General features: G+C 41.7%; 1 protein-coding gene across 1 annotated transcript in view; it reads left to right on the top strand.

Moving 5' to 3' along the window:
- The window catches only part of tafa5l (TAFA chemokine like family member 5, like), a 57,221-nt gene extending 40,749 nt beyond the window's left edge, over positions 1 to 16,472 (top strand). Inside the window, exons 4-5 of the mRNA XM_068338508.1 lie at positions 13,245 to 13,292; positions 15,634 to 16,472. Coding sequence (XP_068194609.1) covers positions 13,245 to 13,268 — 24 coding nt within the window. The 3' untranslated portion in view covers positions 13,269 to 13,292; positions 15,634 to 16,472. The remainder of the gene's footprint in view (positions 1 to 13,244; positions 13,293 to 15,633) is intronic.
- Positions 16,473 to 16,807: the final 335 nt, after the last annotated feature.

Genomic DNA, 16,807 nt, shown 5'->3' with positions numbered 1-16,807 from the left:
TTATGGCACCTTCTAAACCGACATTACCTCCAGTTGGAGCTCCTGCAATGATTTATAGACTGATATTTTATCTTTCTCTAAAATAACCACATTAAGGAATGTATCCCTAAAATTTGATGTGAAAAGAAGACATTTTGCAGATAAATATTGTGCAGACTTAGATTCATGGACAAAATAAGTAATGTCATGCTGTTTCTATCTCATACGCAAATCTGCCTTTGATATATCTGTTTTAAATTCATGCCAGCTGACATTTTAGCTCAGTAAGCTAACAAGACTCTTTCGATTGTATAACTTTGTGTCAGTGAAGTGAAAAAAATATGTTCAAACAGCAGCAAATACACAGATATCTGCCTCAGGTGTATAGATGACAAAGTAAAGAGAGAGAATCTAATAAGAGATGGAGAATTGAAACAGCACAATACAGCATGCTGATGTCAGCAAGAGATGACAGGACGCACTGAACAGGAGAGGTAGATGATCATCGTCAGGTACACAAGGCCAAAGGTCAGCCTGTGACTACCTCTTTTGATTTTCCTTCTCTTTCTTTATCTCTCCCTCACTTTCTCCTTCTTTCTCTCTCTTGTTCCTCTGTCTCCTCCTCCCATCCTGCAGCCCGGGGCAGCTGCGTAAGATTTCACGCACGCATTCCCATCTTGCTGTAATCTACCCTGACAGCACACTTAGGTTAGTGTTTGCTTTTAGTACATACATTTATACAAAAAATGTGTATTGCGTGTTTTCCACTGCTCTAAATTAGCTGTGGAAATGGAGGTGAGGAGGTATCTAGAGGTATTTATTGTGAGACCTTGAATGGGAGGAAACCACGTTCTCAATGCTAAATGAAATCTATAAACAGAATTGATTAGGCTGGAGTGTGGAGAGAAAGAGGAGCAGGGTGGTGGTGGGGGCCCGTTTGTGACTCGACCTCTGATCAGGCTCAGTCTGTCCACATTGTGAGAAAGAGGGTGTACGGAGGGAGTTTTAATGGCGAGTGAAACTGTTTTTATGTGGACTTCATCACATTACATCAGAGCATTCGGTGGGACAACAGGGGTTTCTGAAAGCTGATAATGGATCATTATGCACGCCGGGTAGGCATGAATTAAGTGACGAACGCACCTAATTGTGGCAGATGACGCATCTAAACACTGCTAATATTTACCATAGCGTTCGATTTTGATGGCATGAGAGGTAACGAAGGCGAAACGCTGCAAAGATTCAATTGAGATATGTGTTTTGTCAGCTGAGAGGCAGAAACACTTCAGCTCTGAGTGGCAGCTTAATTAATGCTCACAGCATGTGCTGCAGCCACAGCCTGGTAATAAAATAAGCAACACAAGACTTGAAATGTTAATTAAATGAAGCTGAAAAAAGAGAAAGAAAATATGCCCACTGAGGTTCACGCTCTGTTTCTCTCAAGCTAAAACAGAACCATAAAGTTCACAATCATTGAAGTGATTTGATATTTCTGAACCTTTACCTGAGTAAATGACAGTAGTTATTGCCTGAGCAAATGAGGAGGAAATATGAGTCAAATATCACCTGTAATTAAAGATGAACCACGAAAATATCTGCCTAAATATTTGACAATATTCCTCAAGGAGAAGCTCAGTGACACGATATGAACTTTTCGGGAACTATCTCTGTTGTCGACTCTTGTTTTTCAGATTTAGCTGATACTTGTGACCCAGGGAGCCCAGGGTATAGACATGAACGTCTGCTCTACATGAACTAAATCAGTTCAGTTACACAGATGACCATGCAACATGTTGTGGACACCTGTGGCCCCCAGACTTTGAGTGCTGTAGTGATTCTCTGCTTAAATGACCCACTAATCCTGTTCCACTTTATCTTCTTAACTCGTATACCCGACGTCCACCTGTGGAATAAACAGATGTTACTGGCTTGATAAAGTCATGCTCCCAAAAGCATAAAACCCTCTGCTTTCAACAGCCTGTGGCCTTTTATTAATGTCATGGCACATTTTACAGTTTTCGTCCAGCACTGGGAATGACAAAATGCCTTGATAGCCTGCTTTTTTTTCTGAATCAATTGTAGTTGTTAATTGAATGTGGTGTACTAATATTTATGATTTTCCATCTTGAACCACCTGCTGCTCCACCATCTGGACATGAGTTTTATGAATGACTTTCACAGACATCTCGTGTCATGCATATGAACAAGGAATAAATGTCTGAATGGAATGAGGTCATTTTTTGAGGCAAAATAATCAGTAAAAAATTGAAATGTTTTATGAAAATTAGTATTTGTAAAATGTAAACCTCTGAGCGTTCCGTTCTCCATGAAGCAACTCAATAAAGATCAAACCTGTTTATATGCCAGGCCTGTGTTAAGTTCCTTTCACCATGAAAACATAAAACCTAGTTCTACTTCCACAATTTTAGCGAACGGAATTGAGCTGCTTCAGAAGAGTTGTAAACAACGTTATACCTGTTCTAAGCCCTGGTGCCTTAAACTGGAATAAAGTTTCATTCAAAGCTTTCTGTAAATGTTTCTTTAGTCCTGACCTGCTCCAAAATTCAGTGATTTCTTTTTTTTTATTAAGAAATGTATGCATGAGGATGGGAGTGACAACAAGATCCTCATCCCATAATGCTTATCTGGATCCACATCGAAATGTAATGATGGAGGTGAACATGTTCCTTAACCTCGAATTGATCCTTGAAAACCCATGTAAAAACTCCACTGTTTCTCTTTAAAATACGATCTAAAAACAATGAAATAAAAAGTTCAAATCACAAATTTAACCCAAATGATTCAATCGGATCCGTCCATAGCCTTGGAATATGTGGGAGCAAAGAATTCTGCAGTAAATATTACGGCAGAATATATCTGAACCATCTCCATGATACTGCGATGTATTGATGAAATGATAGACCAGTCTCATTGCACCAACACACACACACACACACACACACACACACACACACACACACACACACACACACACACACACACACTGCAGTCTGCTCTCCTGTGTGTGTGTAGCTCATGGTGGCAATGCCAGGTCATACACTCCAGTCTAACCTGCTAATGGAGATTGTATATGCAGCTCGCTCTCCACTGCCAGCCAGCCATTAATATGAATCACTCTCTGGAGGCCCCCCTCCAAACAAGCTAGCAATTTGTCTTCACTAGTGAGCCGCTGAAAGGTCTACATATGAAATTCTCCGAGGTGGAAAGCGCGGTTGTGGAGGGCTGGGGCGGGGTGTTATGAGGTTGCCTTCATAGGCTTGACAGGGTGTGTGCGCGCTTGTGTGTGTGTGTGTGTGTGTGTGTGTGTACGTGTAAGGGAAGATAGAAATACGGGGAGGTAGAAATGGACTTAAGGTAGAAAATTGACATGAGCGACTGACTGAATTCATGATAGGACATAATTTTTCTCTTTTCACGTTTGGTTGTTTGAGATTGGAACGCTTGCTCTGTTTGGCGAGCACAGATGAGCGCACTACCGAGCTCTAGGATCAGTGTGTGGTGATCAAGTGAAGGTCTGAAAACGATCCGGCACTTAAAAAATACTTCATCTCCAGAGGATACTACCAAGCTGTTTCCTCAAATATAGTTTCCAAATTATGAAATGCGAGCACTTGAAAAAACAGTCAATTTGAACCTGTAGTCTTACGTGTACTTGTTCTGCCTGACAATGCACCAGAAGAGGAATCATCTGCACTCACAGAGTGAGTGTCACTGCTCAGCCAATGTGTGGTCTACAGAGATACACAACAGTTGCTTGTGGTTGTTTTTGCTAAATGAAGGGGATTTGCAAAATGAACATAAGACAAAAACACACACCTTTGCATTACAACCTCGTGGTAACAAAGGCTTGCTTCACATTTATTCGACAGTGCTAGAATTGTTGCCATAAAGGTTTCGGTGTCTTGGCTAATCGACCAATGAATCTGACCAGAGAAGCACTTGGCTCTTGATCGAACTCCTCAAAGGCTCTGCTGCACACCTCAGGCTCTCTGAGTGGCTCCTTGAATTGAAGTGTAGATTAGCTCTTAAGGTTGCACAGTGTTGGCTATGCTGCTCTTTGAGGTTAAGGATCAAAAAGAATGTGATGTCCAACCAATAACAAAGAACAAGCAAATACGAAATCAAATAAATTAACCAGTAACATATTTTTCCACAACTGCAATCTAATATTTGGATTATATTTGTTAGATGTCTCAAACTGTACATGCGGCAGGCGGAAGTGAATCAATGACTACATAAATATCTGGGAAGCCTCATTTTTAGATATCTTTTTATCTAAACACCATTAAAAACATCACACAATTTCAATAGATTTTTTATTCATTACCAGGGACACACACTCTGCTTTATTTTGAGTTGTTTACCTCCTTTTTGAGTAATAATTATTAAAGACTAAAGCTTCTAGAAGGTTTAGTGATTTATTCTACTTTTTCAATCTCACACTTTTGTTTTTTGCGATGTACATTTCCAGTAGGAAGCAGTGGGCGGCGGCTGCGGTGAAAAACACGTAAAAAAAAAAAAGTACTGACATACAAATTAAAGAAAAATGATCATTTTGACTCTAACAAACAGGTAATGGGAAAACATTGCATATTTTTTTAATGAAGTAGGCTTATGATGGGACTCCATGTATTTCTACCTGTTTAAAGTGTTACGAAAAATCAAGCAGATGCGAACACCACATGGCCTTATTGTTAATGTAAGGCTAACAGAACGAGTTCAGACCAAACACAACATTAGTCAACCAGAAAACAAAGGTGCCTCAGTGAGTTATGATCTGAAAACATGTTTGTATGTTATATTTAAACCAGTAATGTGCATGCAGTGATTTATATATGCTTCAAATGTGTGCCACCAAACAGAGCTTTACACAGACGTGTGCATCCCAGTGGTTCTGGAAACCCATGGCCACTACCTGCTCTTTTCTAACAGATCTCAAGATAATGAAAAAAAAATCGAGCTCTGCCGCAGCCTGAATTCTTTTTAAACATTGTTTCCACCCATCTCCTTCTGTTAGTTGTAGGATATTGTTGCTTTTTTGTTTTCAGAATTATACAAAATCTTCAGATTTTCTTGAAATGTGGGTACATTTTGATGAAGTAAATACAGTATTTTTGTATTTGCTTTTTTTCCACTTTTTTATTTTATTTTTTTAATTTTAGCTTTGAACTAACTGAATCTGAGAAATGCTGCAAGACTAGTTTTGGATGTCATTTGTTTTGTTGTTTATCTGCATTATGAACCGTTTCAAAAGGAAAACAAATATGTATTTTGTACCATCTTTAGATTAAGGTAGACTATGAGGGTTAAACAACTTGCTTTAGGTGCTGCTGTGACCAGCTTATATTTAATGTATTTCTTTCAACGTATCTCTTTTTATTCAATGTTCAGGTAAAGTTAAAATAAAGAAAGTAGTTGAATAAATAAAATAATTATTATTAATGCACCTGTGTCAAATTTAGTGGAAAATGTTAGCGAGTAAATCAGCTCCAGAGGTCGTTACAGAAAAGTTTTCATCTTCAAAAGCCTTTGAAAGCCAGGAGTATTTTCAGGTGCTATATATGCATGTCGAGCACCATGTCCGTCAATGCTCTGCTGGATTTCACTGTCATTTGCAGATGAAATTATTAAATTATTGAAATAAATTCAAGCTAATTAAATATACTGTATATTTCCACCTTTTTGTTGGCATAAACAGTTTCGTTGGTTTTTTGTTAGTTTTGTTGTTTTGTTTTTGTAGCAGTATTTGTATTTTTGTCAAAAAAGCTAGAATTTGCTAAAACAGTTTTTGATTCTTTGCTCATGTTCTTAGTTTTACGTGGCTCACTTCCAGCTTAAATTACTGTTATATTGTATCTGACAGCCTCTGTCTGGATCCTTAGGGATAACAAACTGAATCCAGGCTGGCTTACCTTCATATGCATTTGGAAAATGACTGACGTTCAGACATCATTCCTGGTCCTGCCAGAAGTACACAGGGGTACACAGAGGTTACGGTCGATAAGCAAACATACTCTGTTTCAGCTTCATTTACAGACCTACCTATTTATCAAGCAGAATAGAAAAATGCACGCCTTTGGTTTCAGCTCATCTGTTTGCCGGATGCTGTGGCATGATCATCAGTCTTGTGGAGATAGCACATGAACTGATGCAGAAAATATATTGAAATAGTTTATATTGATAGAGACTTTGAGGAAAGAGAAACGGCTAAACTGAGCCCACCAATCTATTCCTTTTCCGGTCTTTTGTTATCAGAGGTGTTATGGAACTGCAGGGAGCTTTATGATTGCATTTACACTTTCTTTTGCTGTTCAATCACTGGACCTGAATGAGCAACACATTGCATCTTTGTTGAAGCTCCCCTGGAAATGCCATCATCTACCAAACAAGTTTTGCCTTTTTGTTTTGCTTTCAGCAGGCATATGCTGCGCTGCTCCTCTCTTTGTCTGAGACCCAGGATGGATGCAATGTCTTCCTGCTGTCACTTGAAGCATGTTGCTCCACTCTACTGTCTGAAGTTTTGTCATGACCAGGCTTTGAACTGTCATTTCGGTTTTTCCCTGATCAATGCTTGTCCCTAGAGCTCCGTCTGGTGTGAAATTGTCGAATCCATGGGCTGCTTTTCAACAGGTTTGTGTAATGAGTATTGTAGAATGGATATCTCTAGAGAGGACATATTTAATCATGCAGCAACAGCTTGTTCCTAAATCTATGATGCTTGTTGCATCTTTTGTATCTGCTGTTTATGGGTTACAATCACTACCGTTGTCTGACAAAAATGATCTGTCACGGCTCGAACGAGACTGGTGGTTAGAACCCAAAAGCACGACAGTGAAGCAGGCGGGTCAAGACCAAAGACAGGTTTAATAGGACAAGCAGGGTTCAGGTACCAGGTAATCAGTCCAAACAGCAGACGAGTCAGGCAGACGGCAAGCAAATAGGTAGAGTCCAAAATCAGGCAGTTCATACACCAAAAGGCATTCCAACAAACCAGGCAGACAAATCCAAAAGGGCTCGACAAAAGGCAGGATCTGGGAAACAAGCTTGGTCAGTAACAGGAATCAGAAGAACTAGCAGGAATCAAAGGCTGGAGAGTCGGGGCGAACACTAACAATCTGGCAGCGAACCGAGGGCTGAGCTGGTATATGAAGACTGGAGGCTGATCAGGGGAGGGGCTGCAGGTGAGCGAAGGGAAGGCAGGTGCAGGGAATGAACTGATCGCAAGTGGGACCAAATCTGAAATAGCATGATATGTTAGTGACAGGAAAACAAATAGAATAATAATAGTCCAGAGACGTGACACTGTCACCCAGATCTATTTCCTATATGTATGTTTATGAACTACTTTTATTTATTTCCTTTTTTTTTCATGTTAATGAATATGACATGCCCTGATGAAATGCACTGATGACACGTCGGACGTACCCCACCCCTTGTACGTAGCCAGCTGGGATAGACTCCAGCAACACCCGTGACCTGCAAAGTGGAAAAATGGCAAAGATGGATGGATGGATGGATGGATATATGACATAAAATTTGATTTTGCGCTTCCTTGCTAGAATCCACTTAATGGCGACATTAACTGTTATCTTACAGTCTTTAGACTTTAGAAGCATGTTAAACATCCCATAATATTGTTAAAGGCATACATAAATACGCTTTTATTAATGCTGTATGTCTTCTTATATCACATATAGTACATTACCAATTTACAATCCAATGCTGTTTTTTTAAACTTTTTTTTAATCATCCATCACAATAAACATCAAGTCTGCATTGTTTTTAATGTAAGTCGCCACTGATTTTCAAATTCATTTTTGTTTTTATACCACATCATTTAACATCAAGTTAAATGAAGTTAAACTTGATTTTTAATAAAATTATCTCACTGTTTAAGCCTGATTTTTTATTTTAACATTTAACTCTTACTTTAGTAAATTATTTAAAGCAGTGTCTGTATTCAACACAAATGCCCAGAAATTGTCAAACATGTAAATGCATGGATTTCTAGTTGAGGCTGTATGTTAAATACTAAATCCTATTTCCTGTTAATCTCAGATTAACTACAGTTAGTACAGACAATATCCAATTTATTAACATAACAGTTTCTCTTAAGCTGAATTGTTTGTAAGTCTGGTGTTTGTATCTCGGGAAACTGCTGTATTGCCCAATTTTACAGTTTGATAATTTTAAAGTTAGCTCATAAGCTAACTATATGGTGAAAGCACTGAACATAGTCAGGCATTTTTCTCGAGATTTGGTGGAGACCAACACTAAAGGGAAAGAAGAGCATCGATACAACGTTCTGCAGACAACACAGATTGTTGCTCAAAATGCCCCATGACTCCTGAATGCAGTATAATATTGCAAATTATTACATTTACCTTAAAAGTGTAGACTAATGGACTGTCCTAACGCTATAATATACCTACTGGTACTTTATGTCAGTAAGGGAGCTTTGGACACTGCATCTACTGTATTTGTATTTTGCTGTCTCCTCCAGAAATAAACCAACAAATTTGAGCAGCTACTTTGTGACTAAAGCTCGCTTTGCTCCTCTGTGACAATTCTATGTCTGAATAACTGGGACTTTGTTCATCAGGCTTGTACTCTCCATTCTTCAATGCTTCTTCTAAACTGAAAAACAACAGCAGTGACCGATTGGAACCTTAGTGAGTCTATTTGAAACAAGTCTATGCAGGACTCAGCAACTAAGGGGCATCGAGCATAATCACATAATCACTAAAGGTGTAAATCTCACAACTGGTTTCCGCAATTTGCTCATCCATCCATCCATCCATCCATCCATCCATCATCTACCGCTTATCTGGGGCCGGGTCGCGGGGGGAAACAGTCTCAGGAGAGATGCCCATACTCCCCTCTCCCCAGACACCTCCTCCAGCTCCTCCGGGGGGAGCCCGAGGTGTTCCCAGGTTCACCCCTCATCCACCCAGGCATGACCTGCTCTTCTCATCCCACCAGTATCACCCCTCACCTAACCATTGGCTGGGGTCCTGCTGCGTCTTTTCCTTCGTGTCATCATACTGTTCCACCCCTCATCTGCCCATCTGCTGTGGACCTTCCTCTGTGGACCTGCTCCTCGAAGCCCACCAGTACCACCTCTCATCTATCCATCGGCTGGGGTCCTGCTTCCTTTCTTCCTCCATGCTGCCATCATTCATCCACGCAGCTGTAATTGTGCCTTGACTTTAGCAATGGGAAACATAACTTTAACCGTTTTGACACTGCCTCTGTCTGGCCTATCTGCCACTCTCTCTCTGTCTCTCTTTCTCTTTCCTGTTCTTATCTTCCTTTGATTTCTTTTCCACCCAACCAGTCGAGGCGGATGGCTGGTCAAAAGAGTCTGGGTCCTGCCCGGAGTTTCTTCCTCATTGAGGGAGTTTTTCCACACCACGGTCTCTTATGCTTGCTCTGGAGGGTTCAGTTGGGTTTCTCTGTCTGTTAAAGTGCTTTGAAATGTCTGCTGCCATGATTAAGCACTATATAAATAAAACTTGATTGATTGATTGATTGATTGATTGATTGATTGAAATATTCTTTCCACCTCCTGACAATATCCCCAGTCGAGGTCAGCAGCTCTCCGCCTCTACTGTAAACAGTGTTGGCTGTGCACCGCTTTCCCCTCTTAAGGCGCTGAATGGTTTGCCAGAATCTCTTTGAGGCTGACCAATAGCCTTCCTCCATGGCCTCCCCGAACTCTTCCCAGACCCGAGTTTTTGCCTCCGTGACTACTCGAGCTGCGGTACGCCTGGCCTGCCTGTACCTGTCAGCTGCTTCCGGAGTTCCACAATTCAACAGCATTTGATAGCACTCCTTCTTCAGCTTGACGGCATCCCTTACTTCCAGTGTCCACCACCGGGTGCAGGGGTTACCGCCATGACAGGCACCAGAGGTCTTGCGACCACAGCTCTGAGCAGCCGCTTCGACAATGGAGGTGGAGAACACGGTCCCTTCAATGTCCCCAGCCTCCTGCGGGATCTGGGAGAAGCTCTCCCAGAGGTGAGAGTTGAAGACCTCACTGACAAAGGGTTCTGCCAGACGTTCCCGACAGACTCTCAAAACACGTTTGGGCGTGCCGAGTCTGGCCCCCTGCTCTGACAGCGGATCCAGCTCACTCACCAGGTGGTGATCGGTTGACAGCTCTGCCCCTCTCTTTACCCGAGTGTCCAACACACGCTGTTGGAGGTCTGATGATACGACAACAAAGTCGATCATCGAGGTGTCCCCCATGGAGTGTCCTGGTTCCATGTGCAAGTATGGACATCCCTGTGGTTGAACAGGGTGTTCATTATGGACAAACTGTGACTAGCAAAGAAGTCCAATAACAGAACACCACTCGTGTTCAGATCAGGGAGGCTTTTCATCCCAATCACCCCTTTCCAGGTCTCACTGTCATTGCCCACGTGAGCGTTGAAGTCCCCAAGGAGAACAATGGAGTCCCCAGTTGGAGCACTATTCAGTACCCCTCCCAGGGACTCCAGGAAGGCCGGGTATTCCGCACTGCCATTTGGCCCGTAGGCCGAAACCACAGTGAGACATCTGTCCCCAACCTGAAGGCGCAGGGATGTGACCCTCTCGTTCACCGGGGTGAACTCCAACATATGACCACAAGCAAGCCCACACCAGCCCGCCGCCTCTCACCTTGGACAACACCAGAAAAATGGAGGGTCCAGCCCCTCTCAAGGGTTTGGCCTCTCCACTCTCAGCCCAAGCTGTGAGTGGAGGTGAACCTGACTATATCTAGTTGGTACCTCTCAACTTCCTTCACAAGCTCTGGCTCCTTTTCCCCCAGCGAGGTGACATTCCATGTCCCTAGAGCTAGACTGGGGATTGGATCGTCGAACCCCACGCTGACGACTGCCACCCAATCCACACTGCACCCGTCCCCTAAGGTTTCCTCGGCGGGTGGTGAGTCCACTGGAGGTTGGGCCCATGTCGTCCTTTCGGGCTGAGCCCAGCTGGGCCCCTAGGGTGGAGGCCCAGCCACCAGGCGCACGCATACGAGCCCCAACCCCGGGCCTGGCTTCAGGGTTTGGCCCCGGTTGCGCCATACTAGGCGACATCACGGTACATGATTTTTTGCTCATCATAGGGGTTTTTGTACTGCTCTTTGTGTGGCCCGCCACCCAGGACCTGTTTGCCAAGGGAGACCCTAGCAGGGACATATAGCCCCTGACAACATAGGTCCTGGGATCATTTGGGCACTCAAACTCCCCCACCACGATAAGATGAAAGCTCTCGGAGGAGGTGCTCAATTTGCTCATTTTCCTTGCTTTTTTGAAGGCATGTTTGAACTCTGACTTGCATGCCAGTTTGCTGGCATCTATGACGTTATTATGGTCTATCTGCATCAGCACATATTGAGTTTTTTCTAGCAGCAGGGGCATCTGTGACCTCAAACACAAGTGGTTCCTGCCGCAGTTCCTCATGCTGCACCCACACTCGTTTCCATCTCAGCTGCAGATATGTCTGAGTGTTGTTCTGCTACCTTGGCTAAGGGTGTTATTTGTGTATTGTTAGCAAACTTTGGTCTTAAAGGATGTTGTGTTGATGATAAGAAGGGAAGTTAATTGAATCAATTAATATTTTGCCAATCTCCCCTTCCTGTCTTTCATAGATCTGTGCTGTGCACCTAATTTGAGCCTTGAAGCTTTATCATTTATTCATAGTGTTCAGTGTTTACAAGGGGTGGTTAAAGGAGGACGTCCCAAGCTCAGAAACGAGGTCCAAGTGTGTCAGTTTTACCTGAACACAAGCAATTGGCAAAGCGTGTGTTCTCCACTTCCTCTTTCTCCATTCCCTATCTGTGAATCTCCTTTAGCCCTTGTGCTGGTGGGTGATTAATATGTATTTGATGTCCTTGGACTGCTGTCTTGTAAACACCACAGGCGGTGAGTAGTGTTTACTGCTGCGCACCACAGGCAAACAGCTCTGACTCTTGCACAGTTCGTCCCGTGGGGTCAAACTCACCTTGTTACCCTTTTAATTAGTCAGAGCAGTTCATAGTGCTGGCAACTTCTGCTGCCTCAGCACTCTGTCACAACTCCAAGAATCCCCCTGATCGATAATAAATAGCTTGACTGAGGAAGGGGGGGGGGGTCTTGTTGCAAGAGCGACGTACGTGCGTTCATGATGATCTGTGGAAAGAAATCAAATCGCATGGTCGGTTTCTATTTGTGACGGGTGTATCAATGATTCCTCTTTCTCTCCTTTCCCTGTATATTTGAATGGATAACAAGCTCTGAATCACAACGCATTCCTCTCACCCGGTTTTGTTCTCCCACAATTTCTCTTCCTTCCAAGCAAATGTAATCGAAAAGCTAAGGGTTTGCTCAGTAGATTATATTGTGCCCTTATAAGTTTTCATTCCATCCGACCGTTCACCCCCTGAGCTCATTTCTTTTCTTGTTTTGATTTAAAGATGCAGTGGAAGTACTTAGCATTTAGATGACATGCTGCTGGAGAGGTGTGATGGATCAGTGCCTCTTCAGAGGACTGAATTTGTCTGACAGCACTGGGGCCAGTTGGCTGGTTGGACAGACAGTGCGACAGAGTGCAGGACGACAGGCCAGGAAGGCAGTGGAATACCAAGTCTGCAGATCGCCTGGCACAGCAGAGTGGAAAGCAGAGGCTGCTGGGAATGCCAATGCAGTACCCAGACAGCCACCTTAGCTCCTCTGATTGGCTAAACAGACCATTAGGTTCCTGATTATGATTAGCAGAGTCATTATCTTCACAAAAGTGGTTCATTCAACAACATCAAGAAGGCAAGGGAGCTGTTTCCTTCCCTCGGTCAAGGGGAAAACAGCAGGTTTTCATGTATTTTCCTGGAGATGAATGTAAGAGGCAATAAGTTGTTTGCAGTAACAAAGTGCAACATTGTTTATTCGCTGCCCCACAGCTAAAGTAATAAGATTTTCTATCTGTGTAATAAAAGCATGGTCTTTGATTTCTTAACAAGGATGTGGTACTGTACCTTTTCATGCTCAAGGAGAGAAGCAGCATCATCAGAGGTCATAAAACCTGGGAAAGAACAAAATAACCTTCAGCTTCCATCATCTTGCTTTAGATATAATTGGAAGATGCACCATCTGTGCTTTTAAACAGACATATGCTTCTCTGCGTCCAGGGCCAACATGCAAGGGAAAAGTAAAAAACAAAAAAACAAGTTAAAGCTGGCCCGTTGTGTTCCACAATATTGACCTTTTACTTTTATTTTCCAGCCTTTGCCCAAGGAGCCGTCGTAGGATGCAGAAGAGAGCAGCAAATATGTGAGTCGTATTTGCATTGTAATTGAATTTAAAAAGGGAATGGTCCTGCTTTGCTCAGTCAGCAATGGTTTGATTCCTGTATTTCTTAAATCTGAAGTATTAACTTTCATGGGGAACTTATGAACAGCAGAAGGCTTCCCTTCTGTAAAGCTTTAGCATAGCTCACACTTGTGTCTATTCGTCAAGTATTATATCCAGTGCCGCCCTTTTAAAAACAGATCATATACAACTTGAAGAAGACACAATGGAATACTCCATTTCTTAGACACAGCCACTTTGATGTATCAATGGAACAAAAAAGGGAAATCAAAAGGGTTACTGAAAGTTTGAAATGATGGAAACTATAAAGTCCCACTGTTGTTACATCAAAGACAGAGGCCACTTCAGGCACCTAGGCGCTTTCTTTCAGGACAGAGTTAGACATAGACATAAAAGGAAATCCTTTACAAAAACAGCAACTGGTAGAAGAATCCAAATTTTAAAAAATCTATTTCCAAAAATATCACAGTAGCAGAATTTTAAGATGCCTGGCCTACATTTCTCCAAGTCTATATTAATTTATTCATTTATATTAAAACTCAGCCAGGAGCAAGTTAGCCTGACTCCGCATACAGGTCATCTTCACTTTCACATTTTCCTTAAAAAAGCAACAAAATCTAATAAAGATTAAAGTGGAATTGCCACCCAAGAACATTGACTGAGTATTTATGAAGCTTTTATATTCAGCAAACCACAGGCATTTGGAATCTGCATGCTTTATGTCTTCTAGCCAATATTCTAAGATTGATTTTGCCTCCTCCACTGAGAAAACAAAATGAATCTCACACAATTACCAGGGAGAGGGAAAATGAGGGAATTGGAGGCATCATAAATATTTATTTGCCAGCCCTGGGAATTTGTGCAATTCTGTGTGGATTTGCCAACTCATATTTACAGTAAGTGTCTGAACGATTTATATGGGCAGTCCTGGGTGTCACTTTTGTCCACTGTCACCCCTAACATTAATAGATTTATCCATGTAACATTATGGAATGAGTTGAATTATCATTCAGATGGAATTCTTGATCACACCGATTGTATGATTTATGGTGTTAAATGCTGGATTTCACTGGATGTGGAAAGTAGAAGTTCTTACATTCATGAATCAACCTCATTGCAGGAATATTCAAGATTTCTGGGTTAAATACATGGAATTTGCTCAAGAGGAGCTGAATAAAGCACTTTTCTTACATGGGCTGAAAAATAAAATTCCATATTTCATTTATGTAAGTTTTGGATTCTATGCAATGAAAAGTGTGTCACTGTCAAATGGGATGAATTCAAGGGTTATGTTTTGTGGATGAAAGGTAGCAACCACCCCCAACACACAAAATAAATAGCCGTACTTATTTTGCTGCAGAAGTTGATTGATAATCTGGAGAATTTGAAATGCTTTCCACTTCAGAGAAAAAGTCCTCAGAATTCCATCATTCATTAGATAACATTAAATACAAGTTGATAAATGTTTGGAGCAGTTGCCTGCTTCCAAGTATCCAGCAGAGCTGGAGCATTTAGAATGATGAGAAATTAATTTGGGGTCTCTTAATTAGCCCACAAGCTGCATAAATGTTGCTTTTCTAAGACCAGACTGGGTTGTACCTATGCAGAAGGGTTGTTGGTCTGATTATTACTGTATTCTTTTCATGACCTGCTCCATGAAGGCAAGAAAAAAAGATAAAACTATAAATAAATTTTAAAAATGGCTCATACTGCATGAAACAAATCTTATTTTAGATTTAATAAAATGAGAAAGCCCGACTGTGATCTGGACGGCACAGTGGCACATTTGGTGGCGCTGTTGTCCCACAGCTAGAAGGTTCTGGGTTCGAGTCCTTTCTGTGCAAATTTTTATTTTCTCACCGTGTGTATGTGGGCTCCTTTCTGGGTTCTCTCGCTTCCTCCTACCTCCAAAAACATATGCTTCAAGTAAATTGATCAGTTCCAAATTACCCATAAGTGTGCGTGATTGTTTGTCTTTTGTGTGGCTCTGCGGTGCATTGGCATGTACCTTTCCTCTTGCCCGAAAGTCAGCTGGGATAGGCTCCAGCAACCCCCGTGACCGGCAAAAGCAGAGGAAGTGGATAAGAAGATGATTGTTAAAAGTGTTAAAGAACAATGTTCAAAATAACTTACTGTATGATTTTATTTTACTTTGTCAGAAGCGACACCCATTAAGTGAACTGTGTTACTTTCATCATGATTTTTACATTTATGTAAAATATTCTGATATTTGATATAGAACACTTAACAAGGTGCATGTGAATCTACAATCTTTTGATTCTCAAATCTTTTTCCCCCACAGGTTCATAACATCCACGCCACAAAAGAACCTGAGGCAAATCACCGCACTGTCCAGTCACAGAGACTCCCAAACTTAACACCAGGCTTGAGCAAAATAAAAAAAAACCTTTTGTCTTGTCCAGTCATCACAGTAAAAGGCTCTTAATAGACATTTCTAAAAACTCAAGCGAGCAGCATGGAACAACTCTGGCATTAAATCTTCTTTGCAGCCAAATTCACAGACATATCATAGTGGACTATTCAGTTAAATAAATTACCTTTGTCTTCATCAGCATTCGATCTGCAAGGGACATCTTCTTGAAGAGTTTCCATGGCTTGATTCAGACTTGTCAGACTTTTTTCGAAGTGAGCCTTTCATCTTCTTTAATATCTCCATTTGAAGCCGTCTGGGGTTATATTCTAGCCAAGTTTCCGTAATGACAGCTCACTGCTGAGGCGTTGTGACTTCACGGAAACAGAGCCGACCCATATTGTCCATGGAAATTCAGCCTTTAACACATTTTTATCATTTGGCTGGATGAAACTTTATAAGGATGTAGCCTCTGATGTCTCTGCAGACTTAAACACGATGGACGTTGTGACAGAAGGCCTGTTGGGAAATCACAGACCAGACAACAGGGATGAGTCAGCTGTTCAAATGTGGACATTTTGGAGGACCTATAACTTATGTTTTGTTTAAGTGTTGCCAACATAGACTAGAAGAGTAGTTTCTGTCAGTGAACCTCACACATTATGTATGAACCACCAGGAGCAGTCAGCAGATGGACATGGACCCGTGACTCATGTTAATGGTCTGTAATGTGTGAGTGTTTGTGTGTGTGTGTGTGTGTGTGTGTGTGTGTGTGTGTCTTTGTGTGTGTGTGTGTGTGTGTGTGTTTGTGTGTGTGTGCTTGTATGTGTACGAGTGTGTATACACATTCAGAAAGCATTTGTGGTTTTAAAGATATCTCTTTTAAATCTTCACAGATGAATCCTATTCTTGCTTCTCTTTAGTACATAGAGATGTTTATATGAGGGAGTGTTACTGTAAGTGGGATCAGATCTACTGTGTGTCACACAAGTTCAATTCTGTAACTAAAATCGATTCATGTGTGATTAAATGTATTCAGTCCAAATTGACTATGTTTTGATATGAAATGTTTTGCCCAGCCCGAAGAACTACTCACTGATTTTTG

The sequence above is a fragment of the Antennarius striatus genome, chromosome 2 (genome assembly GCF_040054535.1).
Source record: "Antennarius striatus isolate MH-2024 chromosome 2, ASM4005453v1, whole genome shotgun sequence".
Taxonomy (NCBI): Eukaryota; Metazoa; Chordata; class Actinopteri; order Lophiiformes; family Antennariidae; genus Antennarius; species Antennarius striatus.
The sequence above is the reverse complement of the archived record's forward strand: the minus strand, read 5'-3'. Positions and strand labels throughout refer to the sequence as shown.